Source organism: Carassius carassius, chromosome 42, assembly GCF_963082965.1.
Source record: "Carassius carassius chromosome 42, fCarCar2.1, whole genome shotgun sequence".
NCBI lineage: Eukaryota > Metazoa > Chordata > Actinopteri > Cypriniformes > Cyprinidae > Carassius > Carassius carassius.
The window spans coordinates 24,776,446-24,794,478 of record NC_081796.1 but is presented as its reverse complement, the minus strand read 5'-3'; the positions used below and the strand labels follow the sequence as shown (position 1 = coordinate 24,794,478).

Below are 18,033 nucleotides of genomic sequence, written 5' to 3'. Positions count from 1 at the left end.
TGCAGTATTATGTAATATGACTAAATCAGCCTGACTATATACCTACTCAAAATAAAAATAAAAATTCAGTGGTAAATCACGTTAAAACTTATGATTGCAAATTCATTGCACTTTACACAACTACTGTGAATCACAAAACTGATAAAAGTAAAATCTTTTTTTTATTATTATTTTGTAATATTACAAAAAGAAAATAACCTTATTTTAATATGTCGATAATTAATCCCAATATTATTTTTTATGATGTTACCGTCTAACAATTTTACTGTAACGTTTTTTTTTATTATTATTATTCAGATGAGTGATTCTCAAACACTTCGCTCAGCCGTTCACAAAAAAAAAGTATCGGTTCGAAAACATTTCGAATCACTAGCAATGCAATCGTAAAAGCTACAGTAGCATACATCTAGATGTCGCAGATAACACCGCTCGTGTCTTTTCAGTGTCTCGAGTTACACACACACACACACAAAAGTGAGGGGTGTTTGTTTCTCTGCTCCGTCAGTGCGGTGTTGGTTATTGGAGAGGCGCGCGGTCACCGGTACGCATTTCAGCAGAGCAGCGCGCGCAGGATGGCCGAGAGTCACGGCGAGACCAGCGGCCAGGACCGGTCACCGGTACAAAACATCAACCACAGATCCTCCAAGTGGGTCCGTTTGAACGTCGGTGGCACGTATTTTCTGACCACCAGACAGACGCTATGCAGGGACCCCAAATCATTCCTGTTCCGGCTGTGCCAAGCGGAACCAGACCTCGATTCTGATAAGGTAACTACAGTTTGATTTATTTCACTGAGAAATCATTTCGCCAGTGCAGCTAATATAATTAGTCTAGATGAATGCAAGCCAGACCATTTATTTATTTAGTTAATTTATAAGTAATTTATAAAGAGTGGCTGTGAAAAGTAGGTTAGAGAGTGTAGAAGCCTTCTAAAATCAGACTGACATACAACCTCTTTAAAAACCTATTTCATTTCAAGTTTATAATACTATTATATTGCTATCATTTATGCGATTAAATTGTAAAAGATATATCATTTCATTTATGCAAACCTATTATTAGCCTATTGTTATAATTAATATATGAACATTATTATAAAAGTGCATCTACAGATCGTAATTTAAAAACAAAAATATAAACAATGTAAAAATGCTGTAATGTAAATAAAACCAAAGCTGAAAGCTGTACATTAATTGTTTTTTTTAAATGCTAAAGAACCTTTTGTTCACAAGACAAAAGCTTTTTCTTCTCAATTTTGAGGAGTTTCTTTAAAAATGGGTCATGAATATGAAGCTGAATCTGACTGTTATTTAATATCATTAGTTCATAATCGCTTATTTTGTTGTATAGACCAATTTGTATTGTCTATGGTAATTTGGGGCTTGTCCAGATGGTTGTTTTTGTCTAGAGTTGTTTTCCTGTTGGATGGACACGAACAAGCCCACTTTTACTGTCTGCTCCACCCCTCCTCTCTCAGTCCAGAACAAGGTCTCTTCTGTTGTTCTCTGTGAGTGTTCATGGCTGGGAAGATGTGCGGGTGGATTGTGGCACCTTGTTTGTTTGTGGCATTCTGGGGTGACCGTGCAATGACATCATCAGCACATCTGCTCCAGTTTTGCCTTGTAATCTGGACACAATCCCGCTTATGCACCTGAGATGAGTCAGAGATCAGGGTGGAAGGTTACGCTACATGGGTCAGATCAGGCAAAGATCAAGTGTAGGCTTGTGATACGTTTGTGCCTTTAATTGTTTTCAAAAAAATATCAGAATCTGTTTTTTATCTTTTTTTTTTTTGCTTCCAAAAATGCACTGTGAAGAAAATATTTTGTTAAACTAAAATGTGCCCTCGAAAAAATCTGGTGTAGAAACAATTTTCACTCAGAAATTGCCAATTGTCACAATTAATTACCAATTAACGGCAAGTAACACATTTAATTAAATGTAAAAATATTAAATAGAAAAACTGAAATAGTATTTTCTTCTAAATCATACTCCAATCATTTTTATTTACTTTTGAAAAAATTTGGTTACAGCTAAATTAATTAATACATTTTCTTTACTATTATTTAATATGACTGAATCAGCCTGACTATATACCTTTTTTTGTGTGTGTGTGTAAAATCACGTTAAAACTTATGGTTGCAAATTCATTGCACTTTATACAACCACTGTGAAACACAAAACTGATCCAATAAATACAAAATATAATTAAAATATATTTTAAAAAATAAATAACAATTTAAAACTAAATAGAAACCACATTGTGGTGATGCTGAATGGATGAAAATAAATATTTTGTAATATAAAGATGAAATACGTGCTGAATCTGAAGTGCTTTTTTGTGTTAAAATTAAAAACTATGAAAATTATTTTCTACAAACTTATTGCATAATGTTTGAATTTATTATAAATAAGCCAAAGTATTTTTTTGTTAAAATACTTTATCTTAGTAATTATCTTCTAATGTGATATTATAAAGTAAGTTATTTGTAGTTACCAAAACCTTACCTTGTTTATTACTCCACCAATAGTGTGTATTTGGGGGAGGATCTACATGTCTGTTCAACCAATCCCAGATTAGGGCGGGGCAGTTTCGGAAAAAACATGTTGGTCACAGTCATTATTTTTGATATTTTGTTTGGAGGCGACAAACACACACTACTTCTTTAAATCTTATAACATAAAGATGAATTAAAGTGCATATTAAAGTGATATTGCACTACAACAAAAATAAAATACACTTTTGCCATTTGCACAGCATGTGGCACATTGTTTTTGGGTTTGCGCAGCCCCGGCTGTCTCACCTCCTCTCATCTCTCAAATCTCAGGCGGTAATCTCAAAATAACCCTAATCCAGAATAATCCTGCTCTCTAGGGGCTTTAACCCTTTAAAGTCTCTGAGGCTCTGGGAAATCACTTCAGGCTGTTTGTGCCCCAGTTTTGATAAAAGAGTGATTTCAGCCTCACTCACTGTTTGAATCGTCCTGGTTGAAGGTTGTATGGGCTGTGATTTCTCATGCATGTGCGTATACCATTATTTTTTAATGACTGTGGCCTGCATGCCATTACAGACAGACACCGGCTCTCACACACGCACAGAGCATTAATGTTTAAACTCACTTTCCTCTAATGCTTCTCCTCTCTCAGTGTTTGCAGACTCGCACACTATATGCTAAACTAAAAACACATGGTTTTGAGAACTTATAATGAGAACTTGATTTTCACCTTTTAAGTAGCATTGGTTTTTCAATAGTTGCTAAAGCATTCATTCAGTAGGCTATATATAATAATACATTAATAATGTTTCTTTCTCTGTCTATTGGTTTCTACTGTAGGATGAGTCCGGGGCGTATTTGATTGACAGGGATCCCATGTATTTCGGGCCTGTGCTGAATTACCTCAGACATGGGAAGCTGGTCCTCAACAAGAACCTGACGGAGGAGGGTACGGCATTTTTCCCCAGTCAAACTGACACGACTGAGACTGTGATTGTAGCTTTCATTATGTTTGCGTGTATGTGTGTGTGTGTGTGTGTGTTTGTGTGTGTCTCAGGAGCTCTTGAAGAAGCCGAGTTTTACAACATCACATCATTAATAAAACTCATCAAAGAAAAGATCAGTGAAAGAGAAGGCAAGAGGACACATGTAAGAGAACAGGAACACACACAATTCACTTGTCCTTTACCATTTATTTTTAGATCCTTTATTCAAAGCAGACTTGAAACAGAGATATGCTGTGTGGGCGATTCACACTGTTATTTTTAGTCTTATTTGTATACAGTTTTTATTAGTCTATTGCTTTATTTCAGTTTTTCTTTCTTTTATTTTATTTTTCAGTGATTTTATTATGTGCTTTTGACATTTTTATTATTTTTTTTCTTTCTTAATATTGCCATTTATTTTTGCGTAGTTTTTTTTAGGTTGAGTTTTAGTTTTTATTTCCTTTTAGCAGTTTTAGTGCGTCAGCCTAAACTTTAGTTTTTTTTTTTTTATCTAATAGTTTTTCATCTAATATTAATTTTTTTATGTAATTTCAGCTTTATTTCAATGAACAATTTGTTTTTAGTTTTAGTTAATGATTGCAACCCTGGTGATTCATCATCGCAAGACAGTAATATCATTGGCACAATAATTACATTAATGTCAAAAGATTTATTCTAGGTTCAGGGAAAGTTAAAGATTCATGACTGAATTCTGATTGCTTATGCTGCTGGAAACTTTGACTAACGTAAATTATACTTTTACTTCATGGAGCAAAATATTTCCCTTATTCGTAAAACATTAAAACTCCTTGCAGTAATTTACCAGAATAATAACTTGCCATAACTAAACTGCATTACATATAAAATTATATATAACTCTAAATATTCAATATACAGTGGCCTCAGATAATATAAACACTTACGTCAATTAAAAATGTAAGCTATGAATGTTTTATGCATAAATATATATCATTATTTAAAAAAAAGCATTTATTGGAACATTTCAGAAATTTGTTAGGACTGTTAGAACTGAAACTGTGAAACCACACACACACACACATATATATATATATTGTTAAAAATGAAGTTAAAACATATCGATAGTTAATGTGATGAACTACATCTGTGGAAATATTTATTAATTCAGGCATAAACAGGCAGTAAGCAAATCAACATATATTTATTTTATTTTAAATGACATTTTCTTTATTTTATCATGTAGATGAAGGACAAATGTTTTACATATTTCACCATCCTGTTTTCAGACGCCAGTCAAGCATGTTTACAGAGTGTTGCAGTGTCAAGAGGAAGAACTTACTCAGATGGTCTCGACCATGTCAGACGGGTGGAAGTTTGAGCAGGTAAATCAAACCCGCCTTTAGTACATTTGTTCATTCACGCTGACACAACAATCAGAATCGCTCCCGCTGCTTCAGCTGACCTGCGGTGTGTGATGCAGGCCCTGCCTTACGCTCTGATTGGTTGTTGCAGCTTGTCAGTGTAGGTTATGGGCGGGCCCAGAAGTCAGAGTTTTTCCTGATTGTGTCTCGAGAGGTGAAGGGGGAGGAGTCAAGCCAAACTCACCCCGCCCACATTGGAGAGGTGTGTCCAATGATCCCCTGTCCTCCCACTAACCAATGCATGCTGTCACAAGTTTCATTTTCATTGCAATTGTCACAGTGAATGCTGTTGCCTGCACAGATGTTGGTGATGCACATGTGTTCTGCATGCTTAAAAGTGTTACCAGGTGTTTTTAACAAGTCTTTGCATGCAAATGCATTCCTGAGCATCTTGACAATTTAAATGTTTTTATTTTTGTTAAAGGGATTGTTCACTTAAAGATGACCATTTCAAAATCTGTACTTCATCATTACGATAATTAATGCACTTTTCATATTGTTCACACACAATGAAAGTGAATGGGAATCATTGCCATCAAGCTCCAAAAATGACACAAAAAGCATAATAAAAGAAGGAGATCACAATTAAATTAGTCATAAATAGCTTTTGAGTCACAGTTGTTTTTGTTCTTTTTAAAATATGCCAAATGCTATTTTTCTATGAGCAATCATCACTGATGTCAAACCTCCATTTGAATAAAGCAAACTCCAATGAGATTTGACAGTTACAGCAGATGGAACGTTTCCAGTGACTTATGACTCATAATCATTGCCATTTTTGGTGGACTGTCACTTTAAAGGAATAGTTCGCCTTAAAAGGAAAATTTCCTGAAAATGCATTTACCCTCTGCCATCCAAGATGTAGATGAGTTTGTTTCTTCATCAGAACATTTGTATAAATGTAGTGTTACATCACTTGATCAGCAACGGATGCTCCGTAGTGAATGGCTGCCGTCAGAATGCGAGTCTAAACAGCTGATAAAATCATCACAATAATCAACAATTAATCCACATCACAATTCATCAGTTAACGTCTTGTGAAGTAAAAAGCTGTGTTTGTGTAAGAAACAAACCCATCATTTAACTTTAAAATTTGACTTTAACTTTTCAGGCTAAAACATGAGTTCATAATCCATATAACACTTCTTTCTATGAAAAAAGACCATCCGCTGTTGTCCTCTCAAAAATCCTCCTAATGAGTTGTTTAGAGCTGTTTTGGACAGGTTTTCCTTGTAAACGGTGTTTGCATATTTCTCTCCTAATTCAGACAAAACAACTTTTTCTCTGGCGAAAGCAATATTATGTATAGAGGACTCTCTGGACTCTCATTCTGACGGCACCCATTCACTGCAGAGCATCCATTGGTGAGCAAGTGATGTAATGCGATATGCTTCAAATCTGTTCGGATGAAGAAACAAACATCCTGGATGGACTGGGGGTGATCAGATATTCAGTGAATTTAGATTTTTGGGTGAACTATTCCTTTAACCATCTATATTCACTCAATGAGAACTGTTGCTGATCTCTGTCTGGTCCTCTCCATTTCTGTCTCTCATTTGTGTTTTGTGTAGTTGGTCAGTATCGGATCCTCCTATAACTATGGTAATGAAGATCAGGCGGAGTTCTTGTGTGTTGTTTCTAAAGAACTGCACAACCAATCATACAGCAGCAACACTCAACACAGTGAGAAAGCCAAGGTAAGCAGCATGTGTGTTTGGCTGTGTTCTAAATGCATTACTAGCACACTACTTAGTGTATTGCACAGTATATCTGGAATACTGACTAATACTTATACACTAATACAAGTATGTGAAACCGTATGGTTTTGACCTTATAACATTGGTCACATGTCCTCATTACAGTTGAATTGGCATCCACTCACATAATTGTATTGATTGCATGCATTCTTATGTATAAGTCAGTCAGTCATTCAATCAATTCAATCACTTTTGGTTTATTTTGGGAAATGTAGTAATTGTAGGTTGTCCTTGGATTATGTGCATACAGAAACTCCACATATTATGCACAGTATATACTACCATTATTTTATTTAACCACTTCAGCTGTTATTTTGATTTTTTGAGAATTAGGCATATGCAATATTGGACCCACCGGTGGGTCCCCAGAGTTGATGTGGTTAAATGAATACTTTTATTCAGAAAGTATACATTAAATTGGTCAAAAGCAGCAGGAAAGACATTTATAACTTCACAATATATATATATATATATATATATATATATAACAAAAATGCTGTTCTTTTGAACTTTATATTCATCAAAGGATCTTGTATGCCCAGTTTTTACTAAAATATGAAGCAGCATAACTGTTTTCAACTGTGATAATAACCATAAATGCTTCTTGAGCATCAGAATCAGAATATTCTCATGATTTCTGAAGATTATGGCACTGAAGACTGAAGTAATGATGCTGGAAATTAAGCTGCGCATCACAGAAATAAATTACATTTGACAATATATTCACACAGAAAACAGTCATTTTGATCTGTAATAATATTTCACAATATTACTGATTTTCCTGTATTTTTGAACAGTAGTGTACTGTACATACTAAAGTCTTCAGGAATATTGGGAATAGTATGTTATTCCAAACATGGCTGTTGTGTTTTAGGGTATTGGTGACAGATTAGTAATCTTTTGTCATATTATCTAAATCCTCTGTCGTTTCCCCCTCAGATTCTACAGGAGCGCGGTTCTAGAATATGATGATCTAGAGCTGCCATGTTTAGAGATGCATCAATTCTTTCTAGAACATTCCATGAGCTTGTTCTCTTCACGCCTCGAGAGCACTGGACACCTGACGCACGCAAGCAGCACAAGAAGAGCACGTCCACTGTAATCCAGTCTTTATGGTGCCTGTTAATCTGAATTTAAACAAAGATGCTTGTTTGTTTTGATCTTCATGGATTCAGAGACTGATTTGGATTCTCTGGTCAGGATCTGGGAAACTGGACCCATGTCAATCTCAGGGATCGAAAGGAAATGGAAGGTCGCTTTGAATCACTGCCCACCTGTTTGCACAATCAGTTCAGCGGATATTCATGGACATACAGTGGGGTCCATAAGTGACAGTACTTAAATTTCATAATTTTATCATTTAAAATGAACAGTTTCTTTACAAATCTCAGTATTTTGTTTGTCTCTCTTTTTCTTTAATCAGTGACATGAACAAAACCTAATGCTCTTGTTCTCCTGCATGATTTGCAATCTTTCAAAGAGCATCTTGAGCTTCAATAGAAGCAGGAAAATCTGAGCATCTGTACGAAGAGTCATATGATCAATGTCATTCATTTACTCCCATTTGATTAGTCACACTGAGATAGTAAAGAATATGAAATATTATGTCTTTATTCGATTACTTGGTAACACTTTATAATAATGGTCCATTAGTTAATGTTAGTTAATTCATTCATTAACATGAACAATGAACAATTCACTTATTACTGTATTTATTCATGTTTGTTAATGTTAGTCAATTAAATAGTTATTCGTTGTTAGCTCATGCTAATTCACAGTACATTAACTAATGTTAACAAGCACAACTTTTGAATTGAATAATGCATTAGTAAATGTTGAAATTAACATCAACTAAGATTAATAAATGCTGTAGAAGGATTGTTCTTGCTTAGATCATGTTAAATAAAGTAGTTAACTAACATTAATTAATGGACCATTATTCTAAAGTTTTACCGATTACTTTTCTAACTTTATTTTATTTTGAAAGATTTAAATAAATAAAAAAATCCCAGATTTTTATTGTGGTCACAGATTTTGGACCCACTGTTCCATGATTTATATGTGCGAAAATAAAGATTTTGAACAGCAGTACAAGTTTTGCAGTAGCACCATGGTTGGGCACAAATTTTTATGCAAGATTGTAGAGCTGTGTTATATTTCTTAGTGTTGAGATTTTAGCTACACTAGCATTCAAAAGTCTGGGGATGGGAAGATTTCTCAGTGTTTTTGGTAAGTAGTGTCTACATTAATATGATGGGAAAATACAGTAATAATGTTAATTATTATTACAACTTCAAATGAATGTTTTCTACTGTGATATTTTGTAATATGCAATTTATTCCTGTGACCAAAGCTAAATTTTCTTCAGAGTCTTCAGAGTCACATGATCATTTTAATACACTGATTTGCTGCTCAAGCAAATAAAAGTATTATTTTCTCGCAAAATAAATAAATAAAAATAAAAAATCTTACTGAACCCAAACTTTTGAATGATAGTGTATATCACTACAACACATTTGACTGGAAACCTGTATGTTTTTTTTCTTACTCCTTTTAAAAAATTATCGCTTTTGCACTACTGCTATTATTAAGCAATATTTTAGAGGTATCAGTTAAGAAATGTGTTCGTGTCTTAAAACTGAATTCTTGGCTGGACCTTAAAGGGAAGGAGCTTTTCTGTCTCCACCAAGAGGAGAGACAGGTTATGTGAAGCATTTTAATGACACCTTGCCTTTCCTGATCATGCACATTTTGACATATATTATAAGGTAACAGTGTATGCATTTGTATGTCATTTTGAAAATGCCTGTACTGCAAAATCAAGTCACACTGAAGTAGCTGAATGTAGCAACATGCATCCGCACACTTTTAAGATACAAATGCATTTTTAACAAATAGTCATGTGTCTGTGTGTTTTTGCTGCCATTGTGGAATTTTTTTAATTAATAAAACAAAATTAAAGCTATATATTAAAAACCTTTTTTAATCTAAAAAAAATAAATTTATTTTTTAAAATAGTTAGCAATCTTGTTTTTACTTAAATTTTTGCAAGCACAAAAATGACTAAAATTGAAATAAAAATAAAGCTAAATAGAAATATTAATGACTAATGAAAATGACAGAAGCACAGGAAAATTACTAAAATTAAAATTAAAACAAAAATAAAAGCTAATTCAAAATTTTAACAAATAGTAGAATAGCATTTAAAATATATTGAAATATTAATTGGAAATTCATGAGAACAATATACAGTATTTACTCAATTCTACATTCACTCCACCGTGTGGTGAAAAAAACATTTTGGTAACAAAACAGTTGCAGTTAAATAGTTTTTATTTAAAAAATATATATATAATTATAATATATATATATGGCTAAAAAACCTGCCAGATTACTAACCATCAATGTTTTTTTAAACTGTATTCTGCATTTTGTTTATTAATTAGTTAATGAATTAATATATTTGCCTAGATAGATAGATAGATTTTATTCTTGCACTGTCCCTTTAAATGTTAGCAGTCTAAAGGAATGCCTGCTCTAAATTGTTTCCAACAAGGTAAAAACAACGTATCATTTTCCCAAACACATGGCACCTGTAAATCTAAGCTAAAATATAACCAATTCGATCGTTTGAAAGGACATCATTCCCGTTATTTCAACTTATCCCGAATTTCCCTGCAGGCGATCTGCGTGTCGTGCTGCCGGTCCTGATCAGACTGCTTCAGAACCGAGTGTGTTTTCGGGAGGGAAACTTCACAGCTTCGGTTCCGAGTTAGACACGCTTCGAGTAAGCGGGCCCAGAAGTCGATTAACACTGGATTCACGAGGGTAGGTGGTTCTTGTGTTTGCTGGCCGGTAGACGCTCCCATCGGTTTTGTTTGGAACGGTTGCTGTGTGAACGCGTGATCTCGCGTCAAAGGAAGTCGAGTCTCTTTGTCCCGCGCGCTCATGAACCGCTTTCCAGCGCGCGACTCCGTATCTGTTTACATTTAATGATGTCACAATGTGAATTTAAAACCTTCCTTGATTATGGTTTCATAATGTGGAGTTAAAATTCCATTTTGTCATAGTGTAAAGCGAACATATGCTATGATGCTGTTATGAGGACTTAAAAACCTTGTAAACAAAATCTTGTAAACAAAATGTTGTGAAAGAATCTACGGTACATCATAATTTATAGTTAAAACCTTTATTATATCTTTGTGAATTTGTGAATTTATTTGACATAATCATTTTGCTTGCCTGCTTAAAATAGCTTCGGCATGCAAAAAAAAAGGTTTTAGCATAAAAATCCTTATAACTTTTCTCATGTGCATCTGTCTCAGGCTGGTTTATATGTTGGCCACTATAAATATTCTAAATATGAATTATTCTATAAATGATCTAACAATATTCCATAATATAAATATTCCATAAAAATCATAAGTATTCTAGTTTCTAAATGTATTACAATTGTTTCTCCTTTATTTATTCAGCATATACTCCGATAAATATGTATTTCTCCATAGGATCAGTGGTCATGTCTGGCATTGCTCTGAGTCGACTTGCACAAGAGCGCAAAGCGTGGCGGAAAGACCATCCATTCGTGAGTAACCCTTGTATTCTTCTAATAAATAGACTTGCAATCCACACAACAGTGAGTTCAATCCTGTGCACACTTAAAATTGCTCACTTCTAGATATATACTACAAAATAAATTTTATTATGAACCCTATGCACTTTATCCTCTGGTACTCAGTTAGCACTTTTGTCTCGACAATATGTCCCCAGGGCTTTGTGGCTGTGCCTACGAAGAACCCTGATGGTACCATGAATCTTATGAACTGGGAATGTGCTATTCCAGGAAAGAAGGGGGTAAGATTGTCTGTTTAAGCTTTGATTTGATTAATCCGCTGAAGCATCATGTGAGATCTCTCTCATCCCTCTCTAGACTCCATGGGAAGGAGGTCTGTTTAAGTTAAGGATGCTGTTTAAAGATGACTACCCCTCATCACCCCCAAAATGTGAGCTTTGCACAATGATATCCAGCGCTTGCTCTCTGAATCACAGTTCACGAGTTCTTGCATCTCTTCTGTAGGTAAATTTGAGCCTCCGCTGTTCCATCCCAATGTTTATCCATCAGGAACGGTGTGTCTTTCCATCCTAGAGGAGGATAAAGACTGGAGACCTGCCATTACCATTAAACAGGTCCATTGAAACTATATTTCACTCTATAGTCAATTAGATTCTACAACCCGAATTCTGGAAAAGTTGGGACGTTTTTTAAATTTTAATAAAATGAAAACTAAAAGACTTTCAAATCACATGAGCCAATATTTTATTCACAATAGAACATAGATAACATAGCAAATGTTTAAACTGAGAAAGTTTACAATTTTATGCACAAAATGAGCTCATTTCAATTTTGATTTCTGCTACAGGTCTCAAAATAGTTGGGACGGGGCATGTTTACCATGGTGTAGCATCTCCTTTTCTTTTCAAAACAGTTTGAAGACGTCTGGGCATTGAGGCTATGAGTTGCTGGAGTTTTGCTGTTGGAATTTGGTCCCATTCTTGCCTTATATAGATTTCCAGCTGCTGAAGAGTTCGTGGTCGTCTTTGACGTATTTTTCGTTTAATGATGCGCCAAATGTTCTCTATAGGTGAAAGATCTGGACTGCAGGCAGGCCAGATTAGCACCCGGACTCTTCTACGACGAAGTCATGCTGTTGTTATAGCTGCAGTATGTGGTTTTGCATTGTCCTGCTGAAATAAACAAGGCCTTCCCTGAAATAGACGTTGTTTGGAGGGAAGCATATGTTGCTCTAAAACCTTTATATACCTTTCAGCATTCACAGAGCCTTCCAAAACATGCAAGCTGCCCATACCGTATGCACTTATGCACCCCATACCATCAGAGATGCTGGCTTTTGAACTGAACGCTGATAACATGCTGGAAGGTCTCCCTCCTCTTTAGCCCGGAGGACACGGCGTCCGTGATTTCCAACAAGAATGTCAAATTTGGACTCGTCTGACCATAAAACACTATTCCACTTTGAAATAGTCCATTTTAAATGAGCCTTGGCCCACAGGACACGACGGCGCTTCTGGACCATGTTCACATATGGCTTCCTTTTTGCATGATAGAGCTTTAGTTGGCATCTGCTGATGGCACGGCGGATTGTGTTTACCGACAGTGGTTTCTGAAAGTATTCCTGGGCCCATTTAGTAATGTCATTGACACAATCATGCCGATGAGTGATGCAGTGTCGTCTGAGAGCCCGAAGACCACGGGCATCCAATAAAGGTCTCCGGCCTTGTCCCTTACGCACAGAGATTTCTCCAGTTTCTCTGAATCTTTTGATGATGTTATGCACTGTAGATGATGAGATTTGCAAAGCCTTTGCAATTTGACGTTGAGGAACATTGTTTTTAAAGTTTTCCACAACTTTTTTACGCAGTCTTTCACAGATTGGAGAGCCTCTGCCCATATTTACTTCTGAGAGACTCTGCTTCTCTAAGACAAAGCTTTTATAGCTAATCATGTTACAGACCTGATATCAATTAACTAGATGTTCTCCCAGCTGAATCTTTTCAAAACTGCTTGCTTTTTTAGCCATTTGTTGCCCCCGTGCCAACTTTTTTGAGACCTGTAGCAGGCATTAAATTTTAAATGAGCTAATTAAGTGGATAAAAGTGTAAAATTTCTCAGTTTAAACATTTGCTACGTTATCTATGTTCTATTGTGAATAAAATATTGGCTCATGTGATTTGAAATTCCTTTAGTTTTCATTTTATTAAAATTTAAAAAACGTCCCAACTTTTCCGGAATTCGGGTTGTAGTGTGTTGTGTTCTAAAATGCTCTTACTTCCTTACGCTTACTTCCTTCAGATCCTGTTAGGGATTCAGGAGCTCCTAAATGAACCGAACATACAGGATCCGGCTCAGGCGGAGGCGTACACTATATACTGGTACGATAAACGCATGCTAAGAGTTCAAGCGCAGTGAACACGCTATTTTAAGTATTGTGCAGTTCCAAGATTTCGTCAGCATTTTAAAATAGAACCTCACAAGTGGTCAATTTGAGATGCTTCTCATGGGCACCAACAGAAATAGCGCTCTTAATGTTGTATGAGAAACACTCACAAGAAATTGCAGGTTAGCCCATTTCCACTACTTGAGGTTAAATGAAACATTATGTTGAATTAAATTAGAAAGGATAGCTAAGTGCCTCTGATCCGGTAAAAATACTAACATTTGTTTCCTGGGAAATAAATTTTACATGTGCAAAAAACAGCAAACAACGGAACATGAGGATTCACGTGGTATATATACAGTCGTGGCCAAAAGTTTTGAGATTTACATAAATATTAGTTTTCAAAAGGTTTGCTGCTAAGCTGCTTTAAGATCTTTGTTTCAGTTGTTTCTGTGATGTACTGAAATATAATTACAAGCACTTAATAAGTTTCAAAGGCTTTTATCGACAATTACATTTATGCAAAGGGTCAGTATTTGCAGTGTTGGCCCTTCTTTTTCAGGACCTCTGCAATTCGACTGGGCATGCTCTCAATCAACTTCTGGGCCAAATCCTGACTGATAGCAACCCATTCTTTCATAATCACTTCTTGGAGTTTGTCAGAATTAGTGGGTTTTTGTTTGTCCACCCGCCTCTTGAGGATTGACCACAGGTTCTCAATGGGATTAAGATCTGGGGAGTTTCCAGGCCATGGACCCAAAATTTAAACATTCTGGTCCCCGAGCCTCTTAGTTATCACTTTTGCCTTATGGCACGGTGCTCCATCGTGCTGGAAAATGCATTGTTCTTCACCAAACTGTTGTTGGATTGTTGGAAGAAGTTGCTGTTGGAGGGTGTTTTGGTACAATTCTTTATTCATGGCTGTGTTTTTGGGCAGAATTGTGAGTGAGCCCACTTCCTTGGATGAGAAGCAACCCCACACATGAATGGTGTCAGGATGCTTTACTGTTGGCATGACACAGGACTGATGGTAGTGCTCACCTTTTCTTCTCCGGACAAGCCTTTTTCCAGATGCCCCAAACAATCGGAAAGGGGCTTCATCGGAGAATATGACTTTGCCCCAGTCCTCAGCAGTCCATTCACTATACTTTCTGCAGAAGATCAATCTGTCCCTGATATTTTTTTTGGAGAGAAGTGGCTTCTTTGCTGCCCTTCTTGACACCAGGCCATCTTCCAAAAGTCTTGGCCTCACTGTGCGTGCAGATGCGCTCACACCTGCCTGCTGCCATTCCTGAGCAAGCTCTGCACTGGTGGCACTCCGATCCCGCAGCTGAATCCTCTTTAGGAGACGATCCTGGCGCTTGCTGGACTTTCTTGGACGCCCTGAAACCTTCTTTACAAGAATTGAACCTCTTTCCTTGAAGTTCTTGATGATCCTATAAATTGTTGATTTAGGTGCAATCTTAGTAGCCACAATATCCTTGCCTGTGAAGCCATTTTTATGCAACGCAATGATGGCTGCACGCGTTTCTTTGCAGGTCACCATGGTTAACAATGGAAGAACAATGATTTCAAGCATCACCCTCCTTTTAACATGTCAAGTCTGCCATTCTAACACAATCAGCCTGACATAATGATCTCCAGCCTTGTGCTCGTCAACATTCTCACCTGAGTTAACAAGACGATTACTGAAATGATCTCAGCAGCTCCTTTAATGACAGCAATGAAATGCAGTGGAAAGGTTTTTTTGGGATTAAGTTCATTTTCATGGCAAAGAAGGACTATGCAATTCATCTGATCACTCTTCATAACATTCTGGAGTATATGCAAATTGCTATTATAAAAACTTACGCAGCAACTTTTTCAATTTCCAATATTTATGTCATTCTCAAAACTTTTGGCCACGACTGTATATATAACGGATAAATTTGTCTATACGAGAAATACATTTTTACCTAAATAATAAATTACAAAAATGAACGAAACCTGTGCAACAAGTAGCTTAGTATGCAGTTTCTCTTCATTTTTGTGCTGCGCGAAAAGAAACCAGACGGCAGAAAGTGGCATCAAATTTTTTATTTGTTGAATGTACACAAATAAAGACAAATCTTTTATAGTTCCGATTATCTTTATGACTTAAAATAGAAGGCTAGTTGCTTCCACTGTTAGAAGAACAAATTTCAAGTGATTGCGCTGGCTGCTCAGGATTATTATTTTTAATTTTTTTATTTTAACCCCTGCATTAGGCCCAGACTTCCCCCGAATTATGACTTTTCCTCTTGTAATTTCTACTTTTTGACAATTTTTATTCTCATAATTTATAATTGTCAATTATGACATAAAAAGTAGAAATTAGTAGAAAAAAAAATTATCATGAGATTAAAGTCAAAATTATGAGACCAAGTCAAAAGTCAGACATGATAAAAGGTCATGTAGAGTTTTTTTCCGTTTTTTTTTTTATTACCTTGTGTAATAATTATGCTGTTTATCTTAATTTTGACTTTTTGTCAGTTTTATGTTTTTGACATTTTGTCTCATAATTATGGATTAGTGTGACAACATTTAGTCTTTTCCTATCATTTTTAGTTTTATCTCAATTATGAATATTTATCCCATAATCAAATCTAAATTTTGAGATTTTATCTCAGTTATGACTTTCATTATTTTGGTTATGTTAGAGTTTGGAGTCTATCTCATAATTGTGGATTATCATGTCATACTTTTTGCCCTTTTATCATTTTATCTAATTTTGACTCAACTATCTTTGTCTTCATAAATAGGACTTTCAATTTTTGACTTTTGGACATGGGATGCTAAGCAATGATCATGAGATAAAAAAAGACAAAATTATGATATAGTTCTATCTCTTAATTATGACTTTGTCACAATTTAGATTTTATTTGTGTCCCTGGAGCACAAAAGCAGACTGAAGTCTCTGGGGTTTATTTGTAGCAACAGCCAAAAATACATTGTATGAGTCAAAATTATAGATTTTTCTTTTATGCCAAAAATCATTAGGAATTAAGTAAAGATCATGTTCCATGAATATATTTTGTAAATTTCCTACCATAAATATATAAAAACTAAATTTTTTATATTAGTAATATGCATTGCTAAGAATTCATTTGGACATCTTTAAAGGTGATTTTCTCAATATTTAGATTTTTTTTTTTGCACCCTCGGATTCCAGATTTTCAAATAATTGTATCTCAGACAAATATTGTCTAATCCTAACAAACCATACATCAATGGAAAGCTTATTTATTCAGATTATGTATAAAAATGACAATTAAGACTGGTTTTGTGGTTCAGGGACATGTGTAGACTTTTATTTAGATTTACCAAAGCGTGGAGGAAATAGACTTCTATATTTTTATATAATAGAACCGTTTTCTAAGAATACTTAAATCAGATACCATTGGATTGCATTCTGAGATTGCCTTATACACAAATGATTAGTGTAGAGCTGTTTAAGATGTATAAAGAAGCATTATTTTGCCTAGTCTTTGGAACCCCTTTTACTTTGGGAGCACACTTATAATAATGTTCCCTAGGTAGGCAGCTCACTAGTTACATTACAGCGAGAGTGAGATGCTTCTGTGTGTTTGTGTTTACAGTCAGAATAGAGTGGAGTACGAGAAGAGAGTTCGTGCACAGGCCAAAAAATTCTCCCCGTCGTAATCGAGACGGAGGGCTGGAAGAATGGAAAGAGGCAATATGTGAATACTCTTGATATCTTCCAACCGGGACTAAAAGGACTTAAAACATGATGTCTGTGCCATCGACCCCGAACCCATCCCCTCCACCACAAAACATCACACTCTTACTCGCTCCTCCTCTTCCCTTTTAATTTCATTTGCTCACCAATTCAGTATCCACAAGTCTTGTTTTGTCTCAAAGCGGCTTGTAAGAAATCACTTTCACGACTTCAGTCTTCGATCAAAAGCAGACTGTTGGGATTTTAGCTTTTTTATTAATTTGGCATGTTTGTCTGTGTGCGCTTAGACTTGTCATTTTATTATGTTCGCGAATGAGTGAGTGTTTCCTGCGAGGCTCTGGTTTAGGTTGGTTTATTACGTTACGTATGTGGGACAGTGCCTCACGGTGAAGTTTCCCCCCAGAATGATGATCTAGGACCAGTTTCCTCTCTATTGGACGTGTTTTGTATTTGACCAGCCACGTGGTCTTAGATCTATTGTCTAATGCGGATTCGTCGAATAACATCCAGAATAATGTGAGCAGCAGAAGCAGAATCCAATTCTCTTAAACATGCTGTACGTGGTTTCTTGTTTGCTTGATGGGAACATGTGTCCTGTGTTCACACTGAATGTGTCTGTATGTTTAATAAAGCTCTTTCTATAAAATGCGTCTGCAGACTGCGTGCATGTGTGTCCTGATCAGATGTGTTTCTTATATACAGATGTGTTCTTGAGTTTAAA

The 18,033-nt window shown here is 35.6% G+C and overlaps 2 protein-coding genes across 4 annotated transcripts; both read left to right on the top strand.

Moving 5' to 3' along the window:
- The first annotated feature begins 503 nt into the window (after positions 1-503).
- LOC132124317 (BTB/POZ domain-containing protein KCTD5-like) lies at positions 504-7,779 on the top strand. Of its 2 annotated transcripts, XM_059535298.1 has the most exons (7): positions 504-767; positions 3,336-3,444; positions 3,553-3,644; positions 4,747-4,842; positions 4,973-5,083; positions 6,453-6,578; positions 7,578-7,779. In XM_059535298.1, the coding sequence occupies exons 1-7, from the start codon at positions 573-575 to the stop codon at positions 7,605-7,607; spliced, it is 759 nt and encodes a 252-aa protein (XP_059391281.1). In that variant the 5' UTR covers positions 504-572; the 3' UTR covers positions 7,608-7,779. The 2 variants fall into 2 exon arrangements, with proteins under 2 accessions (XP_059391281.1, XP_059391282.1); XM_059535299.1 differs by lacking the exon at positions 4,973-5,083 and having other exon boundaries at positions 507-767.
- A 2,568-nt stretch (positions 7,780-10,347) lies between these two features.
- LOC132124323 (SUMO-conjugating enzyme UBC9-B-like) lies at positions 10,348-17,960 on the top strand. 2 transcript variants are annotated; one of them, XM_059535308.1, is made up of 7 exons: positions 10,348-10,473; positions 11,153-11,223; positions 11,409-11,492; positions 11,569-11,641; positions 11,716-11,825; positions 13,510-13,589; positions 17,212-17,960. In XM_059535308.1, exons 2-7 carry the CDS (start codon positions 11,158-11,160, stop codon positions 17,273-17,275), a joined length of 477 nt encoding a protein of 158 aa, XP_059391291.1. In that variant the 5' UTR covers positions 10,348-10,473; positions 11,153-11,157; the 3' UTR covers positions 17,276-17,960. The 2 variants fall into 2 exon arrangements, with proteins under 2 accessions (XP_059391291.1, XP_059391290.1); XM_059535307.1 differs by having other exon boundaries at positions 10,351-10,425; positions 11,147-11,223.
- Positions 17,961-18,033: the final 73 nt, after the last annotated feature.

Excerpts from the sequence above, each read along its gene's own strand:
- LOC132124317 (XM_059535298.1), top strand. The coding sequence starts at position 573 with ATGGCCGAGAGTCACGGCGAGACCAGCGGCCAGGACCGGTCACCGGTA. Across the intron at positions 3,445-3,552 it reads CAAGAACCTGACGGAGGAGG|GAGCTCTTGAAGAAGCCGAG; the intron begins GTACGGCATTTT and ends TGTGTGTCTCAG. Across the intron at positions 3,645-4,746 it reads GAGAAGGCAAGAGGACACAT|ACGCCAGTCAAGCATGTTTA; the intron begins GTAAGAGAACAG and ends TCCTGTTTTCAG.
- LOC132124323 (XM_059535308.1), top strand. The coding sequence starts at position 11,158 with ATGTCTGGCATTGCTCTGAGTCGACTTGCACAAGAGCGCAAAGCGTGG. Across the intron at positions 11,493-11,568 it reads CTATTCCAGGAAAGAAGGGG|ACTCCATGGGAAGGAGGTCT; the intron begins GTAAGATTGTCT and ends ATCCCTCTCTAG. Across the intron at positions 13,590-17,211 it reads GAGGCGTACACTATATACTG|TCAGAATAGAGTGGAGTACG; the intron begins GTACGATAAACG and ends TTGTGTTTACAG.